At 46.6% G+C, this 26,761-nt stretch overlaps 4 protein-coding genes, 1 non-coding gene and 2 pseudogenes across 25 annotated transcripts; 4 read left to right on the top strand and 3 right to left on the bottom strand.

The window, feature by feature from the left end:
• Positions 1-713: 713 nt before the first annotated feature.
• LOC111257721 lies at positions 714-5,087 on the top strand. The gene is made up of 4 exons (XM_022827764.1): positions 714-1,782; positions 2,305-2,417; positions 3,102-3,804; positions 4,075-5,087. The coding sequence occupies exons 1-4, from the start codon at positions 714-716 to the stop codon at positions 5,085-5,087; spliced, it is 2,898 nt and encodes a 965-aa protein (XP_022683499.1).
• Positions 5,088-6,182: 1,095 nt separating this feature from the next.
• Positions 6,183-6,256, top strand: TRNAI-AAU. The gene has a single exon. It is a non-coding gene; the product is annotated as a tRNA-Ile (tRNA).
• Positions 6,257-8,161: 1,905 nt separating this feature from the next.
• On the top strand, positions 8,162-9,578 carry LOC101768589 (annotated as a pseudogene).
• A 527-nt stretch (positions 9,579-10,105) lies between these two features.
• Positions 10,106-12,561, bottom strand: LOC101777774 (annotated as a pseudogene).
• Positions 12,562-12,805: 244 nt separating this feature from the next.
• On the top strand, positions 12,806-23,639 carry LOC101767369. 20 transcript variants are annotated; one of them, XR_002678042.1, is made up of 9 exons: positions 12,807-14,202; positions 17,202-17,373; positions 19,466-19,717; positions 19,811-21,496; positions 21,603-21,768; positions 22,339-22,439; positions 22,743-22,812; positions 22,900-22,943; positions 23,469-23,639. XR_002678042.1 is itself a non-coding variant. In XM_022827339.1 (2 exons), exon 1 carries the CDS (start codon positions 13,029-13,031, stop codon positions 14,199-14,201), a length of 1,173 nt encoding a protein of 390 aa, XP_022683074.1. In that variant the 5' UTR covers positions 12,806-13,028; the 3' UTR covers position 14,202; positions 17,190-17,214. The 20 variants fall into 20 exon arrangements, 2 of the variants coding, with proteins under 2 accessions (XP_022683074.1, XP_004973510.1); XR_002678045.1 differs by lacking the exon at positions 21,603-21,768 and having other exon boundaries at positions 19,811-20,104; XR_002678036.1 differs by having other exon boundaries at positions 19,811-20,104; positions 21,367-21,496; positions 21,603-22,812.
• Positions 16,228-20,009, bottom strand: LOC101767770 (transcription factor MYB106). Of its 2 annotated transcripts, XR_002678052.1 has the most exons (4): positions 19,842-20,009; positions 19,635-19,764; positions 18,156-19,060; positions 16,228-16,585 (listed from the first exon to the last, which is right to left on the bottom strand). XR_002678052.1 is itself a non-coding variant. In XM_004973452.4 (3 exons), the coding sequence occupies exons 1-3, from the start codon at positions 19,972-19,974 to the stop codon at positions 18,250-18,252; spliced, it is 1,074 nt and encodes a 357-aa protein (XP_004973509.1). In that variant the 5' UTR covers positions 19,975-20,009; the 3' UTR covers positions 17,992-18,249. The 2 variants fall into 2 exon arrangements, 1 of the variants encoding a protein (XP_004973509.1); XM_004973452.4 differs by lacking the exon at positions 16,228-16,585 and having other exon boundaries at positions 17,992-19,060.
• Positions 23,640-24,107: 468 nt separating the features above from the next.
• On the bottom strand, positions 24,108-25,585 carry LOC101777361 (NAC domain-containing protein 100). The gene is made up of 3 exons (XM_022827763.1): positions 25,179-25,585; positions 24,792-25,063; positions 24,108-24,623 (listed from the first exon to the last, which is right to left on the bottom strand). Exons 1-3 carry the CDS (start codon positions 25,327-25,329, stop codon positions 24,108-24,110), a joined length of 939 nt encoding a protein of 312 aa, XP_022683498.1. The 5' UTR covers positions 25,330-25,585.
• Positions 25,586-26,761: the final 1,176 nt, after the last annotated feature.

Raw genomic sequence — 26,761 nt, 5'->3', positions numbered from 1 at the left:
CTGTATCTATTGGCATGTAGTTTGTTCAGATTCAAATTATTTGTGATGGCTAGATTATAACAGATTTTTTTCCAACAATTACCTCGTTTGTATCCTACGTGTGAATCTTTAGCGGCTAAACTTTAGCAGATAGAGATCCAAACATGAGGGTTAATAGCTAATAACCTAATGCCTAGCTAAACTTTAGCTCGAGACACTTCTAGCCATGAGCCCATTGCATGAGTAGTCTCATGCACAATTTTATTACAATGTTATGAAAACTGTCATGTCACTTTTACAATGAAATGAAACACTTCCCTTTTCATCCTCGTGATTAATTTGCCAAGTCGGTAAAATTGCTATGTGTCACATAATTTTAATGCACATGAAAACCCCATTAAGATTGATCTAATGTAGGCTATGTTAGAATAGCAGATAGGTTCGGCTTATGTAAAACGTAATATGCATGGAGTGTATAACATGCATATGCGCCTGGGACTGGTATTCGTAGTCAGCTTGGACTCGGCATAGAGATAGAGATATATGTAATAGAGACCGAGTACCCTTGCTAATTACGATTGTAAACAACATGTACTCTTGAGGGGGATTGTCCCTATATAAACACGGAACCGATGGCGAGCCGGGTAAGGTAGCCACGTTTACCAATCTACTATAATTCTTTCATGGTAATCAGAGTTGTCTTCTTCCAATACATCTAATTGCTAGCCTCGATTATGGCGTCATCATCCAGCGCCCCCTCTGTTGCGCCCCTAGGGCCACAAGTTACCGAGAAGCTCACCCGGGACAACTATGTCCTTTGGAAGGCGCAAGTCCTTCCCCCCATTAGAGGCGCTCAGCTCATGGGGATCATTGATGGATCCTTCAAGTCGCCGTCAATGACCATAGAAGTTGTGAGGGACGACAAGACGAAAGAGATCCACGTCAATCCAGCATATTCAGCATGGCTTGCTCAAGACCAGCAGGTGCTTGCTTTCCTTTTTAATTCAGTTTCGAAAGATGTGTTGGGCCAAGTTGCGACGCTGGATTCTGCAGCTGCTGTTTGGGTGGCGCTAGAGACAATGTTCTCAGCGCAATCGCGTGCGAGAGTGACAAACCTACGCATGCAGATTTCTACTTTGAAGAAAGGAAGTATGAGTACATCTGAATACTTCAACAAGATGAAGGCTTTAGGTGATGAATTGGCAGCCGCTGGCAAGAAAATAGAAGACGATGAGATGGTCTCCTTCATACTCACCGGATTAGATGCGGACTATAATCCAATTGTGACTTCGGTTATGGGCAGGTTGGATCCAATTCCCTTGTCTGAATTATATGCTCAAGTAATGTCGTATGAAACAAGACTTGAGATGCTGCAAAACCAAGGTGGACAGTACCAATCTTCAGCAAACTTCTCTTCGTCCCGTGGTCGCGGTGGAGGCAGCAACTTTAATCGTGGTCGATCAGGAGGATTTCGTGGACGTGGAGGCCGAGGAGGTCGAGGTACTGGTGGACGACAAAATCAGTCCACCAACCTGAGGTTCGACGGGCAAGGGACCTCAAAGCCAAGGTGCCAAATCTGTGATAAACCAAACCATTCGGCTCTTGAGTGCTGGCACAGGTTTGAGGAGGATTTTCAGCCCAACGTGAGCAACAAAACAGCTGCCAATGCTACATACTATGGTGTTGATACAAATTGGTATGTGGACAGTGGATCAACTGATCATATTACTTCGGACCTCGACAAGATGACTGTTCGGGAGAAGTATGGCGGCCGTGATCAAGTCCACACTGCTAGTGGTTCAGGTATGAGCATTAGTAATATTGGTTATTCTATTTTGCAATCCCCAATTCGAAACCTCCTTCTAAAAGATGTCCTCCATGTCCCATCAGCTAACAAAAATCTTGCTTCCGTTCACCGTTTAGCTCGTGATAATGATGCTTATTTTGAATTTCATCCCACTTTTTTCCTTATTAAGGACCGGGCAACGAGGAGAATTCTACATCAAGGAAGATGTAAGGGTGGTCTTTACCCCTTGGTGCCGAGCTCCCTAGATAATAGTTGGAGAAAACAATCTTTTGTAATAAGTAGGCCATCCATTAAGCAATGGCATAGTCGCCTAGGACATCCTGCTCTTCCCATTGTTACTCATGTCCTCAAAAATAATGATCTTCCCTTTATTAATGATGATAGTACCACATCTGTTTGTGATTCTTGTCCGCGTGCCAAGAGCCATCAACTTCCCTACTCCAAGTCTCAGAACATCTCTACCATTCCGCTTGCTCTAATTCACTCCGATGTCTGGGGTCCTGCACCTACATCTGTAGGGCGGTACAACTACTATGTGAGCTTTATTGACGACTATAGCAAGTACACCTGGATATATCTTCTTCGACAAAAATCTGATGTCTTTGCTGTCTTTCGTGACTTCCAGCAACTCGTAGAAAGAAAGTTTAGCCGAAAGATTTTATCCATGCAAACTGATTGGGGTGGCGAGTATGAGAAGCTAAATACCTTCTTTAGACAGATAGGGATCTCTCATCGCGTCTCTTGCCCTCATGCTCATCAACAGAATGGCACGGCCGAGAGAAAGCATCGTCACATCGTCGACGTTGGCCTCGCTCTCCTCGCACAAGCCTCCATGCCATTAAAGTTTTGGGACGAAGCGTTCCTCACAGCCACACACCTCATCAATCTTCTGCCTAGCAAGGTCCTTAATCTTCACACCCCAACTGAGCTCCTCCTCCAAGAAGAACCTGACTATATGTCCTTGCGTGTGTTCGGGTGTGCCTGCTGGCCCAATTTACGACCCTTCAACAATAAGAAGCTTTCCTTCCGTTCTACGCGATGTGCCTTCCTTGGCTATAGTCCCCTCCATAAAGGCTTCAAATGCTTAGACATCTCATCAGGGCGTGTGTATATCTCGCGCGATGTTATCTTTGACGAGGCCGTGTTTCCTTTTGAGATGCTACATGAGAATGCAGGAGCTCGTCTTCGACAAGAAATTTTACTCCTTTCTGAAGATCTTTACGCCACCAATCCGGGGGGAGCAAATAGCAATGAACCAATAATTACTGATGACCATAACCTTGACATGCCTTCTAGTGATGTGATTGGTGTGCAGGATCACGAAGGAGCACTCGCTGGTGAAAACTCAACTCAAAACAGACAACAGCAGCAAAATTCTGAGTTTCTGGATAGAGACACGGGTGCTGAAATCCAGGAGAATTTTCCAACAGCATCTGGCACGGAAGGCAATGCGGATTTGGCGGCGGCAGCACCTGGCGACAGCAGCAGCGGTGCAGCGCTAGCGCCGGTTGGCAGCGCGCGGAGTCATCCCGCGTCACGGCATGGGCGTGTCGAGCCCGGGCTGGCTGACGGGAGCGCGGGAGGCTCCACCTCCGTACGATCCTCCGCGGCAGAACCTGGATCGCGTGCAGATGGCAACGTTGTGCCCGAACTTGCGACCTCAGCAGCTGCTCGCCCAAACACGAGATCACAAAGTGGGGTTTTTAAGCCAAAAGTTTTCACAGATGGAACAATTCGATACTCCAGCTACTGTTCGACAGGGGAACCTGATAATCTTGCTGAAGCTCTGAGCAATCCAAAGTGGACTCATGCGATGGAAGAAGAGATAATGACATTACACAAGAACAACACCTGGCATCTTGTTCCTCCAAGGCAAGACATAAATTTGATAGACTGCAAATGGGTGTATAAGTTAAAGAGGAAATCTGATGGGAGTATTGATCGCTACAAAGCTCGATTAGTCGCAAAAGGGTTTAAGCAAAGATATGGGATCGACTATGAAGACACCTTTAGTCCTGTGGTTAAAATTGCTACAATAAGATTGGTATTGTCTATTGCAGTATCAAGGGCCTGGTGCTTACGGCAATTAGATGTGAAGAACGCGTTTCTTCATGGTGTTCTGGAAGAAGAGGTTTACATGAAGCAACCACCGGGTTTCGAAGATCAGTCAAAGCCTAACTACATTTGCAAGCTGGACAAGGCACTGTATGGATTAAAACAAGCTCCGAGAGCTTGGTACTCAAGGTTGAGCACAAAGTTGTGCGCGCTTGGATTTCGACCATCAAAATCAGATACGTCCCTCTTTATATACTCTAGTGGAAACATCACTATATACATGCTCATTTATGTGGATGATATAATTGTTACAAGTTCCTCTCCTCAAGCCGTGACTGATTTACTCAACAAACTTCGAGAAGAGTTTGCCCTGAAGGATCTAGGAGATCTGAATTACTTCCTTGGCATCGAAGTAAAAAAGGTGAATGGTGGTTTGCAGCTTTCGCAAGGGAAATATGCGTCTGATATTTTAACAAGGGTTGGCATGCTGAAGTGCAAAAGTGCACCTACTCCATTGTCCGCAACAGAAAAATTGTCAGGGGAAGATGGCATGCCATTGTCACTAGAAGATGGGACGCGGTACAGGAGCATAGTAGGAGCATTGCAATATCTGACTCTCACCCGGCCTGACCTCGCATACTCAGTAAATAAAGTCTGTCAGTATCTACATGCTCCAACTACGGCTCACTGGAGTGCAGTAAAGAGGATCCTGCGATACACTCAAGGAACTATGGACGTTGGCTTAACTATTCAACCTTCCGATTCAACTCTGCTTAGTGCATTTTCGGATGCAGATTGGGCAGGCTCGATTGATGACAGAAGATCTACCGGTGGTTTTGCAATATTCCTTGGACCTAACTTAATATCGTGGAGCGCTAGAAAGCAACCTACTGTGTCAAGATCAAGCATGGAAGCTGAATATAAGTCATTAGCAAATGCTACTGCTGAACTTATATGGGTGGAAGCGCTGTTGCAAGAACTAGGTGTGCGGATAGCTCAGATTCCGTGCTTATGGTGTGATAATCTTGGAGCCACTTATCTCTCAGCTAATCCAGTGTTTCATGCAAGGGCAAAACACATCGAGATTGATTTTCATTTTGTGAGAGAAAGGGTTACCAGGAAGCAGTTGCAAATTCGGTTCATTCCTTCTAGAGATCAAGTGGCAGATGGATTTACAAAGCCGTTGGCAACTCAGAAATTCATAGAGTTTCGAAACAATCTCAACCTGACAAGCAAGATCAGTTGAGATTGCAGGAGGCTGTTAGAATAGCAGATAGGTTCGGCTTATGTAAAACGTAATATGCATGGAGTGTATAACATGCATATGCGCCTGGGACTGGTATTCGTAGTCAGCTTGGACTCGGCATAGAGATAGAGATATATGTAATAGAGACCGAGTACCCTTGCTAATTACGATTGTAAACAACATGTACTCTTGAGGGGGATTGTCCCTATATAAACACGGAACCGATGGCGAGCCGGGTAAGGTAGCCACGTTTACCAATCTACTATAATTCTTTCAGGCTAATGGATGAAATAGATTGACAAAAGACGGAAATACCTCCCTAACCTTATTCAGTCCTATCCTAGGAGGGTAAAGGCGACATTTTCAAGGATTAGTATCCATACCAATGTATCCGAACAATCATAATTAGCCAGAAAAAGTTTAACACATAAATCAAAGAAACAATCCTAATTAAAGTTTAGCTATCTAAATAGGACTAAGTTGAATGTTTTATTCCCACAGAAGCAAGCAATGACCCAATGTAGTAACCAAATACTTAATCAATATCCTCCATCCAAAATTTAGCACATAATTTTTTTTAAAAAAAACTAGCATCACATACTCACCTCAAAGGCTAGCAGCACTCCAATAGACCGTAAATACGACTCCAATCAACAGGTAGCAGCACGAGCATCTTTAGAGTTTAGGCATGAGCGACAGCAGCAGCGTTGGAGTTCTGCGCGCTCGCGGTAACGGGGAGCAGCAGTTGCTACTGCAGGCGTCCAGCTAGGGAATTGGTGAACCAAATACGGATTGCCTTTCTCTAGGTTGTATTTTGAATTATCTCTGTCCGAAATGTATCAGGCACATTCTCAAAAAATAAGTTTATGGCAGGAAAGGGTATATATTTCATTTGGACCTTGGTAAATCCATCAGGCAAAATCAACCAGATTTTTCGGGCCAGCTGGTTGAAGCCCTGGACAGTGGACTAGTGGAGTGCCGGTGAGACGGTCGTCAGATGGAGCATTCTTCGTCTCAGAAATTAGGAAGTCAGTGAAAGAGAACTCCCACTTGAAATTGATTCAGTACAGGAAAAGAGAACCAGGCTAACGCATCGTCCTATTAGCTCAGTTGGTTAGAGCGTCGTGCTAATAACGCGAAGGTCGCAGGTTCGAGACCTGCATGGGCCATTAGTTTTTTACACATTGACACCGTTTATTACTTCTTTTTTCAATTTCAACTCGTATGTATGCTTCTCGATTACAGTGAAGGCTCCCTGTTAGCTGAGCAATTAATCCGTAGATGGACAGACCGAGACAGAAGACCCCCTTTCGCATGGTACACCCGTCGTTTCTCTACCTTTTGAAGTGTGAACCGGGCGGAGGAAGCGTCCACCGTGCGCGTTCACAGTTCACACCCGAGACATGACGCAGCAACCAACCAGTACTCGGTTGCCGAGCGAACGCCACATCTGGGTACGGCACGCACGAAGGCTACTGATGGATATAGGTGGCCAACCGGGCCGCACGACGCGGCACGGCACTATGCGGTACGGTGGCTTAGCCGTGCCATACCTCGTAGTGCCGACATCTCGGCACGGGTATGGCCCTCAAGCTGATTAGCCGTACCATGCCGGCACGGCAGCCCATCGTGCCCGCGCCTCTCCACAGCTCCGCTTCTCCCGGCTGCGGTGGACCTCGGCGGCGGCGGCGGGGGCCCTCCACTTCTCACAGCGGCTGCGTCCGGTGACGGCGGCGGCGGGGGCGCCTCCACTCCTCCCCGCCGTGGGGTTGCGCCCCAACGGCGGCGGCAGCCCCCCACAGGCGGCAGGCGGCCACAGGAGAGAGCCAGAGAGAGGAGGGGAGGAGCCGCGGCCGCGCTCCGGCGGCGATGGCCCCACACGAGCGGGCGGGCGGCCACGGGAGAGAAGCAGGGAGCCAACAGCTAGGGAGTTAGGGTTCCAGGCACATATTTCTTTATATATGTCACTCTTCGCTCATCTAACGGTGCTGGTGCATCCTGATGGCATCCAACGGTCGGGAGGAATTGGACCGCTATCGTGCCGGCCCATTAAACGTGCCGTGCTGTGCCCGTACCGGCACTATGGGCCGAAATGGCAGCCCAGGTACGGCACTAAGGCCGTGCCGTGCTAGGCCCTGGCACTATGAGTCATGGGCCGGGCTGTTCGTGGATCGTGCTTTTTCGTGTCGTGATTAGGCCAGCCCATAGTGTGCCAAATGGCCAGCTATATGATGGACTGACTGATCAGGATTATTCGGAGTGTCAGCTGCTAATCTGAACGCCCCGTTGCGTCGCGTTGAACCAATCCAGGGGAACAGTCCGCGCGAATGTTCACACACGCGCGCGCAATCACAGTTACGAGCATAACGGCATTGATGTGATAACATGCAGGATCGCGGTGCGTTATTAATGCGATGCAACGCGTCGTCTACTTCTCTGCACGTACGCCTACCGCCTACGCTCGAGTGCTGACTGCTGAGGGACTGGACTGATAGCGAACGTAATTAAATGAAGATCCGCGCACATGTTCCTGTGTTCACACAAAAGATGAGATACTCCTTTCTAGATGAAGATCACGAGATACTTGGAAACGTGTAGAGAGAAGCCATAAATTATTTAAAGAGATGGATAAAATAATCTAATACTAACTTTTCTACATTAAACTAGTATTCTCTCCATTCCAAATTGCAAGTCATTCCAAGAATCTTGGAGAGTCAAAGCATCTCAAGTTTGACCAAAATTATAGAGAAAAATATAAAGATTTATGACACCAAATAGATATACTATGAAAATATAATTGATAAAGAATCTAATGATACTTAGTTGACATCATAAATGTTATTATATTATCATATAAATTTGGTCAAACTTGAGATGCTTCGACTCTCCAAGATTGTTGGAATGACTTACAATTTGGAACGGAGGGAGTAGCTAACTTTTTTTACATATATTTTATTTTAAAAATAAACGTATTCCATTGATAATATAGGGCTATATAAGTAATTTTGATGTCACGTACTCACGTGAAAACTATGCCGACCAAATGGGCCATTATATATAGACCCAATAACTCACTTGAGGATTTGGCTCGCTCAATTAAAGAAACAATCAGCCTCAAGGGTCACCGCACTCACCATTCGTCCACCGCTGCCTGCCCCCTCGATCCCAGATTCCTCGGAGCCTCGGCGTCCATGGGGGCCAAGGCGGCGCACCGGCGCGGGGTGCTGGACCTGGAGGCGCAGTTCGCCTTCTTCCGGTCGCAGCACCGGCACCCCGTGAACGCGGCGGCGCACGCGCTGCTCACTGGCCCATCCTCTTCACCAACCTTCTCATCCTCCACTTCCTGCCGCCGCTGCCGGTCGACCCCGCGCTCGCGCTCGCCCTCGCTACGCCGCCGCCTACCTCGCCGTCGACCGCCGCGCCGGCGCGCTCGCGGGGCTGCTCTTCCTCGCCGCCTGGGCCGCCAGCCGCTCCCTCGCGGCCCACCTCGGCTTCGCGGCCTCCTGGAGGCTCGTCCTCGCCACGCAGCTCTTCTGCTGGACCTGGCAGTTCCTCGGCCACGGCCTCTTCGAGGCAAGTGGAGCGGATTCGTTCGATCCCTCTCGTCGCCGTCCTCCCCACTCGTTCCCATTTTCCCATCATTAAGCTCTTGGGAATGTAATCTACGCCTCCACTGCCGATTTGGTATCCTGCTTGTTTAATTTCTGTCGTTCAATTTGTGCAGAAGAAGGGGCCGACCGTGAGTGAACTCCCTGAGGTGTTCCTGATGGAGCCATTCCTCATCTTCCTGCAGGTAAGCACAGTCACAATTTCACAAGCACGTGCTAATTCTTCAGTCATCTGCACACATGGAATTGAAACGGCTTCGAGCAGTGCTAACTCTTCAGTGTCTGCTGGTTCTTTGTGTGCACAGATACTGAACAAGCTGTTTGGCTATGAGCCCTACCCTGGGTTCTGCAAGAATGTGGACAAGAAGATGGAGGCTGATCTCAGGGAGAGCAGAGAGCTCGAGCAGAGGAAGACCAGCTGATCGATCGGTAATTTGGTATTGATCGACCGGACTTGTACGCCCATGTTTTATCATCTATACATGTAGTAGTATGTTGCCTTAGCATTTGTGTTGTTGATTATCATACCATTGTAGAGTGGCAAACAACACACAACAACCATTTGCGTTGTGTTCATCTTAAGTCCCTATACAATTTGCGAGGAAGAACATAAAGAGCCGGTTTAGACACTCTGAGTTCACACTGCTACTTTTTAATATAATCCGCAGTTTGTTTAAAAAAAAGAGTGTTCACACCAGATTCTTTACCCGGCATTTCATGGAGCGTATTGGGGGCAATCAGACCTAATTTGGCTGCTGTGAATCTGTGATTATGGTTTAGGTCGAGTCGATGGTCTATTGTCTTTGTTGAGTTGTACCTAGTGTTGGTACAGTAATACAACATTAAACTTTCTTCCTAAATAAAAAGAAGAGATTTGCTAGAACTCGCTTGATTTTTAAGTTTGTCTCAATCACTTTTATGTGAGTTGTCTCCCCTAGCTCCAGCAATGGCGTCGGCGAGCCTTAGGGTTCGGGTTCCAGGTTTGGGGAGCCTTATGGTTCGGGTTCCGGGTTTGGGGTTTGGTGGTGGGGTTACCTGTGGTCTACGGGCCTAGAGGAGGCTTTGGGGTGGCTTGCTGATCGGCGGTGGTGGCGGTCGAGATGGCGGGAGAGGGAGGCGGCGGTGGCGAGCGCCAGCGATGGATTAGCGCGGGAGCGGTCGAGACGATGGCGGAGGCGGGGGCAAGCGGCCATCGATGGAGGAGGAGGGGGGGCGGTGGGGGCGGGGGGTTTGACGGTGGGCCTTGCCGGCTCCGGGGACGGCGCTGGCGAGGTGGAGGGTAGGCGGGCAGTGGCGAGAGGAAGACAAAGAGAAGCGGTCGAATGAGACCGCATGCGACGGGAAAGGATAAGGAGGAAGAGGGTGTGGATCTTGACTGTTGAATCTAGATCCGACGGTGATAGAAGGTGATTGACGCAAGGACAATTTTCAATCGATTGAGGAGAAGTGGTTGGCATATCACATAAAATGATGAAATCGGGATTTATAAGACAAAACAATTCATAGAAGAAGAGCACTTGCAAACTCGTCACTTCACTTGCCCAAGTGCACGCGATTCGCGAATAGTCTCCGCATCCGACAAGAACTGAGCAAACGCCCGCTGCGACGAGCCCCCGAGCATCAGCCCCACCTCCGCTTCTTCCCTGCGCGCCGCCACCCGCGCCCTGAGCTCCCTACCCTGCTCGGCGTCCATCACCAGCCTCACCTTCGCCTCCACCTCCCCGGCCCCGACGAGCCCCGCCGCGTACCCCTCCATCCCCACCCCGACGCTCATGTCCCCCGCCATGAACACCTTGTTCATCAGCTGCTCCGCGTACAGCGGCCAGCACAGCATGGGCACCCCCGCCGCGACGCCCTCCAGCGCCGAGTTCCACCCGCAGTGGGTCACGAACGCCGCCGTCGCGGGGTGGCGGAGCACGGCAGCCTGCGGCGCCCACGACCTGACGACGAGGCCCCGGCCCCTGGTCCGCTCCAGGAACCCCTCCGGCAGGAGCGCGTCGAGGTCCGGCTCGCCGCGCTGCTCAAGGATCTTCTTCAGGTCGGCGCGCCCCGGCGGCGTGCGCACGACCCAGAGGGACCGCCGTCCTGACGCCTCCAGGCCGGCGACGATCTCCCTGAGCTGCTCCTCGGGCAGCGATCCCATGCTCCCGAAGCAGAGGAACACGATACTGCGCTCCGGCTGCGCGTCGAGCCACGCGAGGCACTCTGCTCTCTCCTCGCCGCGATCCCGTGCGCTCTTGCCGTTGCCGACCAACGGCCCGACGCAATAGATCGGAGGTAGGACGCGGCCGCCGGGGAGGGAGATGGACAGGGGATCCCTGAGCGCCTGCACCGCCCGGCTCTCCAGCGACTCGAACGTGTTGACAAGGACGCCATGGGTTTCCATGCCGCGCTTTAAAATGTCGGGCATGGCTCTGCACATGTCGTCCTCCGGGTGCTCGAGGAGGTCCTTGACGAGGTGCGATGCGACGCCGGCATGGGTGGAACGCCGGCGAGCTCGAGCGGCGTGTCCCCGAGCTCCTTCAACCCCGTTTGCCTGCCGGCCAGCAGCGCCGGGATCTGGATGAAGACGGCCAGAGCCGACGCGCCCGAGGAGACGAACGTGTACACGGGGACGCCGCCCAGCGCCGCGGCGACGTCGATGGCCTGGACGTAGAACTGGTCGACGACCACCGAGTGCAGGCGCGCCCGGGGCACGGAGCGGAGGAAGGCCTCGAGCCGCTCGTTGTACCGGCGCAGCAGCCGGAGCACGAGGAGGAACGGGTGCTCGTCGGAGCCGGCGAAGTCGGGGGGCGGGAGCGGCGGGAGCACGTGGAATGAGACAGACGGGTGGGCGGCGGCGATGCGGCCGAGAAGCTGATGCTCGAGGAATGAGACAGACGGGCGGGAGCCGGCGAAGTCGGAGTCGGATGAACTGATGGGCGGCTCGATGAGCACCACGGTGGCGTCGTAGCCGTGCTCGAGGAAGAGCTCGGCGAGCTGCGCCATGGGGCCGACGTGGCCGGCGCCGCCGATGCCGGGGCACAGAACGACGGTCTGCTTCAGGGAATCGCCGGTGTCCATGTGAGCGACGGTCTAGCTAGAGGAATCTTCGGAGGTGCTGTGCAACTGGAAAAGGTCCCGGCGACGTGCTGTACGCACAGACCCAAAGAAAGATATTTGGATGGGATCAAGGGCCATGGGATAGCAGATGATGGAGCAGGAAGATGCTTCCAAACTATTTTTTGTCCGTTACTTTTTTACTCCCTCCGTTCCAAATTACAAAAATTACAAGTCGTTCCAACTTTCTTTGACCAAATTTATATAATAAAGTACTAATATTCATAATATCAAATAAGTACATTTAGTTTTTTTATTAAATCTTTCATAGTATATCTATTCGGTACCGTAAATCTTTGCGATCCTCTCTATAATTTTGATCAAACGTAAAATGATTTGACTCTTTAAGAAAGTTGGAATAACTTACTTACTTATAAAAGTAGTGAATCCTACTGTATGTCTGTATCTTGTAAATGAAAATGCAGCAACTCGAATCAACGAGAGCAGCAGCCTGACGAACCATGTTGCTTTGATGGCGTATTATGTGGAGTCCGCTACCATTGGTCGAAGGCGCCTAAGTCCTAACCGAAACGAGTTCAAGGTTCCAAGCGGCAAACGTCCCGCCCAACGGCCCAACTCCGATCCCAAGCCCAGCCGCGCAGCGGGAATTTTTTTTATTTTTTATTTTAATATTTTGCAAAAATATATGGTCAAATCTATACCTGTACCGTAGCACCGCCAGTTGAACTTCCTCCGTGGACAGTACAATATGAACTTGGTTGGGAATAAAATATGAAAATTGTAGATCTTGACGAGATCTACAAAGTTGTAGTTCAAACTTTTTCATTTGGTGTCATCTTGGTGTGGTCAAATAATCGACACAAGTTTTAGATTTAAAATTTAAATTTTAAAAATGAAACTGGGTAGTACACATTCAAAAAATCATAGCTAATTCATATGAACTCGTATACCAAGATAAGTTTTATATAAAAATTGTAGTTCTCGATGAGATTTATAACTTTGTAGTTCAAACTGTTTTCATTTGATGCCATTTTTATACTCAAATAATCGATAAAAATTTTAGATCTGAAAATTGTGAAATATTTGAGCACCAAAATAGCACCAAATGAAAAAAGTTTGAACTACAAAGTTATAAATCTTGTCGATGATTTTTTTGAAAGTGTAGGAGGAGGAAGTTATCGCTGGTTTAACTAGCGATAGCTTGGATTTGCAATTTTTGTTTAGCCATATATTTTTGCAAAATACTAAAATAAAAAAATTTCCGCGCTGTGCCATGCGAAGGGCCCCACGTCCTCCTAATCCGGCACACGGCACAACTACTCTCACGATCTCAACTCTCAACCCGCCTGCCATGCTCCCCGCCGCTCTCCTCCCCTCGCCGGCGGGCCGCCTCCTCGCCCCCGCCCCTCTCCGCTGCCACTCTCCCACCCAGCAATCCTCCACCGCCGCGGCCCGCGGCCTCATCCTCCGCGGCGCGGGCTCCCCTGTCGTCAAGCGCGTCCCGGACGGCGGCGGGTGGCTCCTCTGGCACCAGTCCGGCGCGCGCGTCGCGCTCGCCACCTCCCCGGACGGGCTCCGCTGGAGCGCCCCCGTGTCCCCCGACCCGCTGCTACCCTCCGAGGACTGGTGGGCGTTCGACACCGCCGCCGCCCGCCCCTCCGACGTCCTCCTCATCTCCGGCCCCGCCGCGTCCTCGCGCCGCTTCCCGTCCTCCGCCGTGTACTGGCTCTACTACACGGGCTCCACCGACGGGCGGTTCGGCTCCGCGTTCCCCGAAGCGGACGTCCCCGCGCTGCCGGGGCTCGCCATCAGCCAGGACGGCCGCAACTGGGCGCGCATCGAGGGGGACCACCACACCGGCGCGCTTCTCGGCGTCGGGGAGGAGGGGGAGGAACCCCGTGGGTGGGAGGCGCGCTGCATTGCCGCGCCCAAGGTGGTCATGCACGCCGACGGGGACCTGCGGATGTACTACCATTCGTTCGACGAAATGTCGCGGAGGCACGCGATAGGTCTGGCGAGGTCCAGGGACGGCATCCGGTGGACGAAGATAGGGAAGGTGCTTGAGGGTGGCCGTGCTGGATCCTTTGATGAATGCGGGGTGCGGCATGGACATGTCGTCCGTGACCGTGCTGCCGGGCGGTATGTGATGGTGTATGATGGTGTTGATGCGGATGGGAAAGTGAGCATTGGAATGGCTGTGTCGGAGGACGGGCTTAAAGGGTGGAGGCGGTCCAGTGAGATGCCAGTGCTGTGCCCATCTGAGGAGGGCGAAGGGTGGGATGGTGCTGGGGTTGGTTCACCGTACTTGGTGCAAATGGATGGGGCCTATGACTGGAGGCTGTATTACATGGGTGTTGGGAGGAATGGCGAGGCTTCGATCGGGATGGCGTATTCAGAGGGTCAGGCTCTTCAGAAATTCGAGAAGTGTGATGCTGTCCTCATGTAAGGTGAGGTTGAGGGATGTACATCGGGAGTTGTTCTGGCCCTTCTGGGGGTGTTCACTTCACTTGCAACAAATTTTTGTTAGATAAAAGACCCCCACCTTGGCTTATCCTTTGCATTATTCACTCCATTTCAAAATATAAGGCATGGTTTGACTCCGCACGCTCTAAAAACCTATGTCTTGACCCATGATTTTTTTATAGTATAATGTTTAACAGCAAAATCATGACCATAATATCCTACTTTCAAATACAAATACAATGATATCAACATTAGCATCTTATAAGACTAATCGTTGGGTGAAGATTACGGGGTTAGAATCTTATGTGTGCACACCTTATTATAAAAAGAAATGGAGATAGTAGTAATGTGTTGTTCTTTGCTTTTTTTAAAAATATTCTTTTTCGCTATATCTGCACCATTAATAAAAAAATGGTCCTATTGAGGTCCATTATGTGATAAGGGTGGATGGACCAAAATAATTCTTTGGATCGGTAAGGCTAATGTCATGACTAGGCCTTAACTGTATGTCTGTTAGTGAGAAGTAATTAATCCTGTATGACTATTGATGTAGATTCTTTTTTTTTAACGTAAATTGATGTAGATTCTGACTCATAAAATTTTACTATGATATTTGGTACTATGATAATAATCACAGGTCGATCAAGAATTATTAGTCTGTGGGGGTGGATCTGCCACTTATGATTGTCTTTCTAGAATAGTCATGCAAAATGGCACATAATGCGGCATGTGCAGCAAACATAATTGACCAAGAGTTCCAGTATGTTCGAACATCACATGCCAAATCAAATAAATGAATTACTTTCTACTGGATGAGAAAATCTTGAAAAAGCAGCCTCAGTTTCTATCTTTTAGTGCCGCAACATAATCCATGAAGTAATCAGAAATTAGCATGAATCAGATGCAGAGATTGGACTAGTTGTATGCTATTGTTTTCCTTAAGAGCATATCTGTCTTTATCATTACAAGTATAGGTCCACGGCTAGAAATGGATCGAATTTGTCAGGTCATCTGCATTGGCAAGATCTGGATCTTTTATTCACAGATACAGATGTTGCTGCATTTGTGTGAACACGAGTTGCTTATTCACAAACTATATGATTTGATTTATCTGCATTTTTATTTATTTTTACTTAGATTTGCATTTGGTCTGCTGTCTATCAGAAATCCTGAACTCTATTACCCCTCTATGCTATATGCATATGAATTTGGTTTGACAACTTTAGCTCCATCATATGTTGTGTTTCAGCCTCTATATATGCCTGTGTTCAAGTTTCTTTTTATGTATACCTCTATTGTTGACATTTTTGTTTCGAGCATGAATTTTGAATTAACTGGCCTTTGTTCATTGTAATCTAAAACTCCACTGAGTTGATATGTGCATGTATTACTTTTCAACTCTTATCTCCTCGCCAAAGATTTTAATTTTTATCTCTTATTTCACACCAAATTCAGGTGTATAATTTCATTATCAGATTTGACCTTCCGAATTTCATATTCAATTAAGTTTGTTATGTGTACAAAATAGGAAGTGATCAATTGTGTCATATGCTCCATAAAATACAGTGGGCTATCTTTTTAGTTTATGCAATATGCATCGTACTGCATAATTACAAATTTACAATACTATAAAGCATTCTGCATAGTGTAAATTTGCCAATTACACTTGGCAGCTGTATGCTATTGTCTTGTCATAGGTCTAGTCATGTCTTAGGTGGGTAGCATCTAAAAATGAAGGTACAGATTATTAGATATCAAGGATAACTTCTTGACGGTAACTTTCTTTGCATCTTGGATTATAAACCTTTGCAAGGAGAATATTGTGAGTGATTGTGCAATTTATTTTATCAGCTGTCCTTGATCATTTGAAATGCGTATTGTAATGTCATGTCGTGCCTAAATGATGGGATGCATTTATTGTGGTACTAGATTACACAGTGAGACAAGGGCTGATCGCCCTCTAACCTTCAGGCTTCTCTTGTCGAGAAGAGGCTCTGATCATAGCTGAATTTGGTGGGCAAAGCCCCTTACTAGATCGATTCATGTGGAGGACCCCTTGGAATGCCATAATAGCTTTTGTGCAACAGCTAACTAACACATCATGGACTAACAGACTGGCTAGGACTCTTAGACTTCCTAAAGATAGAAAGAGATAACATGCTAATAATACTTGCACCTTCTATAAACAAATACAACCGGCTAGGACTCTTATTTATCTAAATCTGGCATGGTGATGCACGAATGGTTTCCGTAACAGTGTCGACTTGTATAAACGGTTGTACCCTTAGTTTTTGCTGGTTCTTTTGCACCAAATTCAATAGCTCGTACCTGATGTTTTTTCAAGTGGTGACGTTCCGCCTTGAATGCCTGAAAAAGAAAAAGAAAAATCAATTTTTTACATCATGTGATTGTGTAGCATATGCAAGCAGTGTGGTTGAAGCACTAATGGGTTTCTGGCGACTACAACTATGGGTAGCAGTTAGTTCCACTGTAAGTGTCTTAGTATGAGTTTGTCTTAACATACTTGTAAGTTGGTAAGTTGGTATAATCTTGCCCTTCTGTTTTCAAGCTTCAATACTGTAGGACATGTACTTCCAAATTCATGCCAATTTTTACTTAATTCTTTTGATACTATTGCTAGTTAATCTGCATGCCTCTATAAAATTGCTCACATGCACAAAGCAATAGACATGCAGGCTGTCTGATTGATCGTATAAGACCTGCACTGTACTGAATTTCACATCTCGTGTAATTTCATTGTGTTCACATTAGTATTTTTCTCTTGCTTCGAATTACAGATGGTCAGCTCGTAAACTTAGAAGCACAGATGGTAATTTATTTTGAAACAAAAGACATAAATTGTCGCAATTAAAAGTATTGATTGAAATCTGCAATATGGACAATGGTTCTAAATGCAATGGTTCTTGAGACAAAAGGGTGGTTTTGCAGAATTATGATGACTCTACCAAAGTTTTCTTTTCAGGGATCCAACCAAGCTTTTGAACAAAGTGGTACAGTCTTCCTCTGGCACAAGAGGTTGATCTGTTTTGAGAGGCCATGTGCAGAGGGAAGGACCTCTACTGTGGTCTCAATAATGCAATGTTGCATAGTTATTTCAACGGGGCCATGGTTGTCCTTTCTTCCTTCGTTGTGAGGTCAGTGTTTTGTCTTTTGCCTTCCTGTTCAGTTGGTGTGTCTGCATGTTTTCAGTTTTACACAACCCCATAACAAATCAACAGTGGCGATATATCACAATGTTTATTCTCAATCTCCCATGAAACAGTTTCAATATCTTTCTTTTCTTGCCCCTGTACTTTAGCTGAGGCACTTCTATGTCCTTATTATTCTGGGTACTAGTTTTCTGGTTAAAAATACCTGTTCTCTAGAACAATGTTTACCTTCATCTGTTTTTTTCCTGACATTGTTCTGGTAACTGTTCATCTTTTTGGTATGGTTTGCAGTAACTAAAGATATATTCCTTTAAAATTTGTTTGACAGTCTAATGGACACTATCTACATTCTGTTGGCGTTCTAAGAGGAGGATACTTCATATATGCTGTTGAGTCACTATGTACATTTCTTTATTCGAATGAAGGAACATACACGCCAAATTGGACTTATTTGCTGAAATAACTTGTAACTTCACTTTTGAACTGAAGTGATATTCTAACTTTATGGTAATAGTACTGATTAATCATTCTGGGTTGGAGTCCAAAGAGGGGGAGACAAGACAACTTGGGCGTTGAACTAACAACTGTAAAGTCCGTGGGTCATTAATGTGGTGTCCCTGCTGGGGTCCTGGTGGCTATCATACAGTTATTTCTAGCCCTAGGCCAACAAAAAAGAAACTGACATAAATTAATACAATTTATTTACTAGATCCACACAATAGCTAATTATTTCACTTTCACATGCATGGAGAAAAAACAATTCATACTGTTGCAGCAGTTGTAGCATTTATTTGTAGCGCTCTTTCTGTTTCCCTTTTGACTTCTGATGACCCAATAGATTTCGGTCAGAAGCCGTATATTCTAGACCAATGGGGATGGGGGTGACTGGGGTGGCAGCTCTGAGTTCACCATGCCGAGGACACCATTCCAATAATTCTTGTCCTCCTCATCTGATGCTTGGTTGCTGTGCTCAGTTTGGCCATTGCTGGACTCACCCCAGCATTCTGATGCGTCATGCTCATTGGATCCATCAAGCAGCATGCCTGTGAAGCCAGCTCCAACCCCAGCCATTCCTGAGAACCACGGCTCTTCACAGCCAATGAAGTCCTCTTCCCTCTCCTTGCCTTCCAGTCCCAGCACTTGGTGCCTGCTGTAGAACTGCCAATCGCTTTCTTCACCCTCCAGTTCATCACTCCTCTCCCACATCACAGAGTTGCTTTCTGATACCTCTAGTCTGTTGGTCCTGGGGGTTGGCAGCATGCCACTATTGCTCCCTGTAAACGTCAGTGTGGAGGTAGGTGACTCCAGGTCTATCTTTGCACCCTGCCATGCATGCAACACGTCAAGGCATGGAGAAGCAGTGGAGGCAGGTACATTCGTTTGCTGCCCATGGAGTGTGGTTGGTGTCGGCGCTGCTGTTCGCATCTTAGACTCTCGAGCCAGCCGTGCCTCAGCTTCGAGGCGGGCGCTCTCCCACTGAGCCATGTGGCTGAGGCTTGCCGCAACCTTGGCTGATTTGTCGTCTGCGGTGCCAGTGAGAGTGCCACTGATAGATTTGTGGGTGACAGGGTCGATCCCCATCTTGGCCAGCCTCTTCTTGAGGTGGGTGTTCCAGTAGTTCTTGATCTCATTGTCCGTGCGCTTTGGTAGATGTGTTGCGATGGCTGACCATCTGAACAGCGCCAGGAAAATAAACTCGTGAGTTAAAACTGATATTTTGTTTTCATCCATCGGATATGCTGACATTCTTTACTGGAGTACAGAAATTAAGAGGTTTACGGATACCAGAAACTGATGGGAGGGGAGATGAGGTGACAAACTAAAAAGTACAGATGCCATGCCATAACTTGGTACATGCAGCAGAATAAATTGGTGCACTCAGATGTTGACACAGAAAATGCACTAGAAAGGAAGATTTCGATTAAGCTAAAATCATAGCACTCAGAATTCCAATTTTTCTCGTTTTAAATGCCAAAATCTGGATAGAGACTTTAATTCATTGACCGTCACTTTCTAATTCAATATAAATACATTGACAATCCTTTCGGGGTTGATGCATGTGCTTCGTTAATGTCAGTAAATGGCAGACAGCAGTCTGACAAGAACAGACAGTGCACTTCATCTTGGCAGAAAGAAGTCAGAGAAGATACCTATGGCGTTGCAGCAAAAGGATCACTAGTGCTCTGAACACTTCAGAGGATGTCTACTGTAACAATCTGGGGCTGACTAATTTCATTGGTACTCACCTGTTACCAAGAAGAGCATGAAGCTGGATGATGGTCTGCTCTTCCTGCAAGCTGAACTTGCCCCTCTTGATGTCTGGCCTCAGGTAGTTTGTCCACCTCAATCTGCAGCTCTTCCCGCACCTCTGCAAGCCTGCAGGATGTTGGTGGAATTCTCGCTAACTTTGTTCATTTGCAAGATGGTGGGAATTCAGCTTGGTCGTCACTCACCTGCCTTTGCAGGCAACGCTCGCCAGCTCCCATGCCCATGCTCCTCAATGTAGGCAAGCAGCTTCTGATCCTCCTCCGGCGTCCATGGACCTTTCTTCAGGCCAATCTTCTCACAGCATGGTGATCGCCCCATTGAAGCAGTGTGGAGTGTTATCTTTCTGAAGTCAAGCTTCTGAGTGCAGAGGGATTGGAGGATAAATAGAGCAGGATGAGAAGAAGACAAGGCACACTGCTACTGCTATAAATCATTAGCATGATAGGAGGTATGAGCACTGAATTTTCCATGCCTTATCATGACATAAATGCCCTTGTGTTGGTTTGCTTCAGTTTGGCTACGAGGTACAGGTAGACGTACAGCTCCTTGTTGATCTACTGAACGTAAAAATACAGTAACAAACAAATGCCTTCGTTTGAGGGTCAGTTTAACACTCAGGTCCAGTTCGCTATGGCCCATGAATTAAAAATCGCAATAACTCCATGGGTGATCAGGCCCCACAGGTGACACCGCGTCCAGGTTGGTGTTGGGGTAAGGCTAAGAAATGATTCATTTTATTGGGGTGAGATGGGTCAAGGTTATGGTCTGTTGCTTGATTGAGAGGAGCCTTAAAGTCATTTGGACTTAGGCTTGGATTTTTCAGTAAATATAACGGTAAAGGTCAGTTATTTGATCTAGTGGAGAGGTAATATATGGCAACCCCTTGATATGCTTCGGTTTAGAGTCTGATGTGACCAATACGATGATTACCTTTTAGTGCCTAAGAATGATTCAGAATGAGGATTTCATCATGGCAAGTCTCTGTCACTATGCAGTTCTGGTGAGCAGCTATAATTGGAGTCGAAGTATTTTTAGCTATGCAATTAGTTCTGGTGCAGCTTTAGTTAGAGTGGAAAACGTTTTCAGTAATCCCATTTTGCCTACATGATATATGATTGCCATCTTGGTTTAAGACTGAGGTGAAAGGACGAAATAATTTGCCCTCGAAAAAAGGACAAAATAATCAAGCCTAGAGTAGGGAACAACTTCAGAACTGTTGATGCCTAGCGGGTACCAAAGTCATTGTTTCTGTGAGATGCATGAGGCCGGTCATTGAAGTGCCACTTTTCAGAAGAAAAGGAAAAAGGAATGAATGTGGTTGCAGCCTTTCCCAATGAACTGTGCTAATGATACTCTTTGCAGGTAGTTTTCAACTGATCAGTAAAAAAGGAGGAGCTTTTTTCCAAAGTTCTAAACACCAGCACCAACAAAATCCATAAATTAATTATGCTACAGTAATTAAAACAGCAGAGAATTTGGAATTACTTATTTGGTTGTTCCTATCCAATGTCAAACCAAAGAGTATTTGGTGGTACGACTAACTAAACTTAGCTCTCATTACCTTATGTTGATATTTTAGGGCTGTAAGTGAGATGGGTTAATGCTTTCAGGCTGATGTGGGTGTTTTGGTTTGTCGTCAATGTTTGACCTCCTTGTGTGCTCCACATCTAACATATCAATTTTCTAATTCTCCAATATGTCTTCCAAAAGTTCCAGAGGAGTCGGATTTGATTGGTAGATGGAAGGAACATAACAAAGATCCAATCTAAGAGAAGTGAACGCCCAAACTGTACCTGTTACCATCCATTAAAAGGTTCCAAAAGATTGTTTGTTTGCCAAGGTATAGAGTCAAGTGGAGAGTCAAAGGTCCTAACAACATATTTACCCCTCCCCCAGATCTTACTTAAGAAAGCACAAGATTTTCTGAGATCGCTGCACTGCTGTAGGAAAACGTGGGAGGCTATGGAAGAAGCAGGAATAAACTAACCGGCAGATATCTCAAAAGTCAAACTCAGAGTAGTGGCTGATAATGTTCATGAGTGCTTACTGTGAACATGCACGGCCTCTTAATTGCACCAAATGGCTTGTCTCCTCCAATTACCTTTTCTTGAGGTACGTCTTGTGCAACTCAGACAGCACTTTTAAGGCACTCATATAACTCTAGGCCTGTATTGAAAGCGGTCCAAACTACACAAGCTGTCCAGCATCCCCAATGATGAACTGAAAGTTAACCTACAGCTTCAGGCTCACTCCATTAACAGTGCAACAAATATGTTTGAGCTCTCCATGGTTTGGAGGAGCATGATGGTAGGTGAGAATATGTGTTACTGCCATAGTTGGATGAACAACCGTAGGCAACCAAAATGTGTGATTTATTTATCCATAGTCAAAAGTACTTTCTTGATGATTGATTGGTCAACTTAAATGTATGCATTTCCTTGACTCTTTTGTGATCATGCATGCAAAAATGCCTGCACCTGCTAGTTGCATTTCCTGATTGCTCACTAGCTAGCTAGTAAAACCTTTCAATATCTTTGATTTGGTCCTTTGGTGAGCAGAACTAATTCTTTTCTTGTACTCACTTGCACCTTTCAGTGATCTAAGCCCTCGTGTGAGTATACAATTCATTTTCTTATTCTCCCTATATTAGGCATACAATAACCTTTCTTGAGTCTTCTGTAGGAATTCAAGGCAGCAAAGGTTGGAGTCAAATGCTCATATAGAGAGAGATTTAATAAAACCTGCACGCAGTGATGTCAATTTAACCACCGTACTGTTGTCAGGTACAATCAATCTGACCTAACTGGAATTTTGGATCTTGACATTAGGCATGACTCATTAAGCAACGTCGGCTTGAAGATTAGTCCCATCATTTGCCTAAATTATTCCTAAACTCTGTTAGCAACACGAGGTTTAAGAACCATTGTATAGTGTAAGAACATTTAAGTACTCCATAGCTATTGATTGTTGCGCCATTTCACACATGATAAACCAATGTTAGCAAAAGGTAGTTCTTTCGTGGAAGCTTCAGACATTGGCTTAGTTTCTTTGCGTAATTTGTCACGTACTCTTCTGAAACACGACAGCAAGAAGACATCAGTGTTTGCTATCATTTTGGCAATGGAAGATGAAAGGCATAAAACAGGAAAGCAAGATGTATGTCAGATTACTTCGCGTGTCTTATACAACAAGATTTTTGTTTTCTGTGTGGGTGAAAATCATGCTATTACCATTTTTTTGCAGATTCACATGAGCATGTAAGAAGCAGTGATTTGCTGAGACTAGAGGTATGCAATATTGGTTCGTTCTACTATGCTTTTGACTAGGTTTGCCATTGGATGACATGCCCCCTCTTTCTGAACCATCAATCCTAGATGGCAGTTTTTATAGTAAAACTGAATGCAGCCCAGGATGCCAAAAACAAAAAACTTGGATATCCAAATAGAATGCTCAACTAAACCAAATCCTTAGTCATCTTGGCACCTTGATTTGCTCTCTGGTTTATAAAAAAGTAAGCCACTTGATTCATCTAGGTCAAGATTAAAAAGCAGGATATCCTTTTGTTTCTTTGCTGTTGCAACTAGCCACTTTCACGCATAGCACATATAAAATTACCTAGTAACGAGGCATGTTCAACCTGACATCAGTTGCCTCCGGTCATAAGTAAAAAAAAAAAAGAGACATCCAATCATTATTATGTTTTAACAACATAAGATCTGTCCTTTAGCTTACATTTATCAGGAACAACTAGGCGTCAATCATATGAGATGCTAAACTACTCATGGTCGCTGAGATCCACACGCTGTTTGCAGGATAACGAGATTGGACCGAGTCATGGAATGCCAAATAAGCATGTGACGCTAATCAGATCTCTTCTTCATGACCCCACGGTTCATGGATCCTGATTGTCGACGAGATTACCAGTAACTAATCCAATTATTGTAACTTGATTTGTCTCCTGCTGAAGTGATGCAAGCTCGCAAGTAAGTGCAAGAACTAATCATTGATAAATATGGACTAATCAAACCTGCCTATCACTAGCTGATCATATCACCATTAACCAAACCTGGCCTGCTTATGCATGCACATAGATAATTATCTTAATAGACCGATGAACGGAAGGAGAGCAAAAGATTGTACTGACCAGGCTTTTTTCTCAACTAAGAATAACTACTCCATATACGTGGAGGTACTCCCTTATATTTGAACATTTCTGAGAAGTATGTACATGATATGAAACGATATAGAAGCCCATGATATATACAAGCATGCACTGCTTTCTAGTGTAACTATAAACTATACCACTGTTGTGCCAACCCTAGTGTTCTTTACACCCATCAACCTGTACTCTAAATGTCAAACTCACACATTATATTGCAAGTGCTTTGCAGCATTTGTTCAGAAGACCTCAGAATTTATGTCTAATGCACACACATTGAATATATTTGCCTTCAGAAACAAAAGTTCCAGTAGAGACCATCGAGGTAAAGGGGGCCAATGGCGGCGGAGATGATCTCAGAACTTTGGCTCGCCTCACCGCCGGAGTCCAGCAACCCCAACCCAGGGTTCGATAAGTCGTCATAGTCGTCGTACTCCAGCAGCTCCGGCAGATAATAATCTGCATCGTCATCGGACTGCTTCTGCATGACTGACAACGTGGAGCAATGCGCTCCAAGCTGGTCATCATGGTTGAACCACGACGGTCGATGATGATGTGGATCCTTCTCGTTACCGTCCATGGCCTGTGCACCCGAGTCGCTGACCGTGTGCCGTGACCGTGAGTCAGTGACTACCGGTGGTGGCGCCGCCTCCTGCTCACCATCGCAACCGTCCGGTAGCATTGGAAGAAGGACATGGCCTGGAGTGATGGAGGCCTGGTCATGAACCGTCTCCTCAGTTGTCACCTTCCTTTCGCCGCTCGACGAATGCTGCTTCCTCATGAACACCTTGCATATGACCCACTCACTCTGCATATGGCCAGAACACATCGATTACAATCGTAGGACATTACAGAGTACAGCTTCATGGTACTCCTTACTTATTAAAACAAGCAAGGAATCTTCCATTAGAAGCACATGTAAGTACCAAAGAGAAAAGAACAAGTACAGGTCATCTTCGTGTGAGATTGTGTGCACCTGTGCTCCTCTGAGGAGGGCGCTGCTGCTCTTGTCGCCCATGGCGTACTCGTGCATGACCCAGCCGGTCTTCTCCCCTCTCGGCGCCCTGCCGCGGTAGAACACCAGCGTCTTCCTCGTCCCGACGAGGCGGCCGCCATCGTCCCTGCCGTGCACGGCCTTGTCCTTCCCCGTCGACTTCCAGTACCCCAGCCGCGTCGCGCGGCGGGCGCGCACGCCGGACGGGTACTTGCTGCCCCTCCTGCAGAAGAAATAGCCCTCTTGCAGGTCGGCTGCCGCCGCCGCCGCCTGCTGCTCGCCTGGGAACATTAACATCAATGAGCATTGAGCAGCTAGCTAACTTGCTTGGATGCATGGATATGTAGTGAGCTCATGCGACAATCCTACATGGCAGGTCCCATGGCTCGGACTTGTAGAGGTCGACATCGCGGATGGCCGGCGAGGTGAAGCTGTCGTCCATGGCCTTCGGAGCGAGGTAGTAGGTGATGAGCTCCTCGTCCGTGGGGAAGAACCGGAAGCCCGCCGGCAGGAACTCCATTCGTCCTGCTGGCAAGCATCGTAAAACACATCTTGATCAGGAACAAGCAAGAAACATATACCAAATGCAAGTACGGGCCAATCATTTATGGACGTCAAAATCTTGCACGCGCGCATGCGGTTAAGCACGAATTGATGGCAAGATTACAAGAGGGATTTGTTTGAATGTTGAAAAAAACCTACCTAGTGCAAGAAGGTGACGCACGGGCGAGGTACTTGTGGATGCAGAGATGTGAGTACGTGACCAGCAGCGGCGTAGGCATGGCCCTCGTTTTATAGTGGCTCAGGGCCACCGTTTTATAGTGCCCCTCGTTTTACAGCAGGGGGTGTTTGGATACCCCGTGCTAAACTTTAGCACTTATCACATCGGATATTTAGATACTAATTAGGAGTATTAAATATAGTTTAATTACAAAACTAATTGCACAAATGGAGTCTAATTCGCGAGACGAATCTATTAAGCCTAATTAGTCCATGATTTAACAATGTTGTGCTACAGTAACCATTTGCTAATGATGAATTAATTAGCCTTAATAGATTCGTCTCACGAATTAGACTCCATCTGTGCAATTAGTTTTGTAATTAAACTATGTTTAATCTTCCTAATTAGCATCCGAACATATGATGTCTAGAGATCAGAGCGTGCAGGTAGTTGGGGTTGACATGGACGTCTCCTGCTGCTGTACACGTACTACAGAATCCGAGCGAGATGCGCCCTACAGTAGCTAGGACAGTGGCAGGGGCATCCTCCTTCTGAATAGATTCAGCTTCCTGCAAATCTGCAATGACAATTGCTTAAGTAGTAGTGCTGTGTGTGAGTGTGTGTTACAATGATTTTTATAAAGTACGACCTAGTACTTTCCAATGCAATCATCTCTGCTGCCTTTTCCTCTGGTTGGTTAAAATATTTGATAAACATCGGGGTTAATTTGCGTATAATCGTTACCGTCTTATGGAGGACTCAAAAGTCAAGATTGAATTTCTTTTTGTTCTCTTGATTTGAAGAGATTCTCCTATGCATATTTTTACTTAAAGGAGAGTAGAGATTTCAACACTTGATCATGACCTCAATCACCAATTCACCGTAAGCCATTCTCTTATGTCTACTTTTACTTAAAAGGAAGCAGAGATTTGAACACCTGATATCAATCACCAATTAATTCACCGTTAGTTATGCGCACTTGCCTACAACTAGGCTAAATGGGCGACTCTCTCCCATCCTGAGGCCTCGTTTGAAACGAAGAGAAATGAAAAAGATTTTTTTTTTTGGCAAAACGAGCTCTCATTATGTCGTTGTCAAGATTTGCGGGTCAAGACTTAGACTAGTAAATTTCTTTTATGCGCGTAAGGCTTCGGATGGTGGCGTGGGAGTCACGGGGTTAGACTGGTTCGGACAAAGGAGGCCCTACGTCCAGTATCGAGGTTGCTCGTGT

Source organism: Setaria italica, chromosome VI, assembly GCF_000263155.2.
Source record: "Setaria italica strain Yugu1 chromosome VI, Setaria_italica_v2.0, whole genome shotgun sequence".
Classification (NCBI taxonomy): domain Eukaryota; kingdom Viridiplantae; phylum Streptophyta; class Magnoliopsida; order Poales; family Poaceae; genus Setaria; species Setaria italica.
Note: the sequence above shows the minus strand (reverse complement) of the source record. Positions and strands in the feature narration are given on the sequence as shown.

Bases quoted from the DNA above. Each gene is read 5' to 3' on its own strand.
- LOC101777361 (XM_022827763.1), bottom strand. From the start codon at position 25,329: ATGGAGTTCCTGCCGGCGGGCTTCCGGTTCTTCCCCACGGACGAGGAG. The intron at 25,064-25,178 runs GTAGGATTGTCG...CGGCGGCGGCAG, and splicing joins CGAGCCATGGGACCTGCCAT to CCGACCTGCAAGAGGGCTAT. The intron at 24,624-24,791 runs GTGCACACAATC...GGCCATATGCAG, and splicing joins CCCTCCTCAGAGGAGCACAG to AGTGAGTGGGTCATATGCAA.
- LOC101767770 (XM_004973452.4), bottom strand. From the start codon at position 19,974: ATGGGGCGATCACCATGCTGTGAGAAGATTGGCCTGAAGAAAGGTCCA. The intron at 19,765-19,841 runs GTGAGTGACGAC...AACATCCTGCAG, and splicing joins AGCGTTGCCTGCAAAGGCAG to GCTTGCAGAGGTGCGGGAAG. The intron at 19,061-19,634 runs GTGAGTACCAAT...GGCGCTGTTCAG, and splicing joins CATGCTCTTCTTGGTAACAG to ATGGTCAGCCATCGCAACAC.
- LOC101767369 (XM_004973453.4), top strand. From the start codon at position 13,029: ATGCGAAGGGCCCCACGTCCTCCTAATCCGGCACACGGCACAACTACT.
- LOC111257721 (XM_022827764.1), top strand. From the start codon at position 714: ATGGCGTCATCATCCAGCGCCCCCTCTGTTGCGCCCCTAGGGCCACAA. The intron at 1,783-2,304 runs GTATGAGCATTA...CTACATCTGTAG, and splicing joins CCACACTGCTAGTGGTTCAG to GGCGGTACAACTACTATGTG. The intron at 3,805-4,074 runs TGGTTAAAATTG...GACCATCAAAAT, and splicing joins TGAAGACACCTTTAGTCCTG to CAGATACGTCCCTCTTTATA.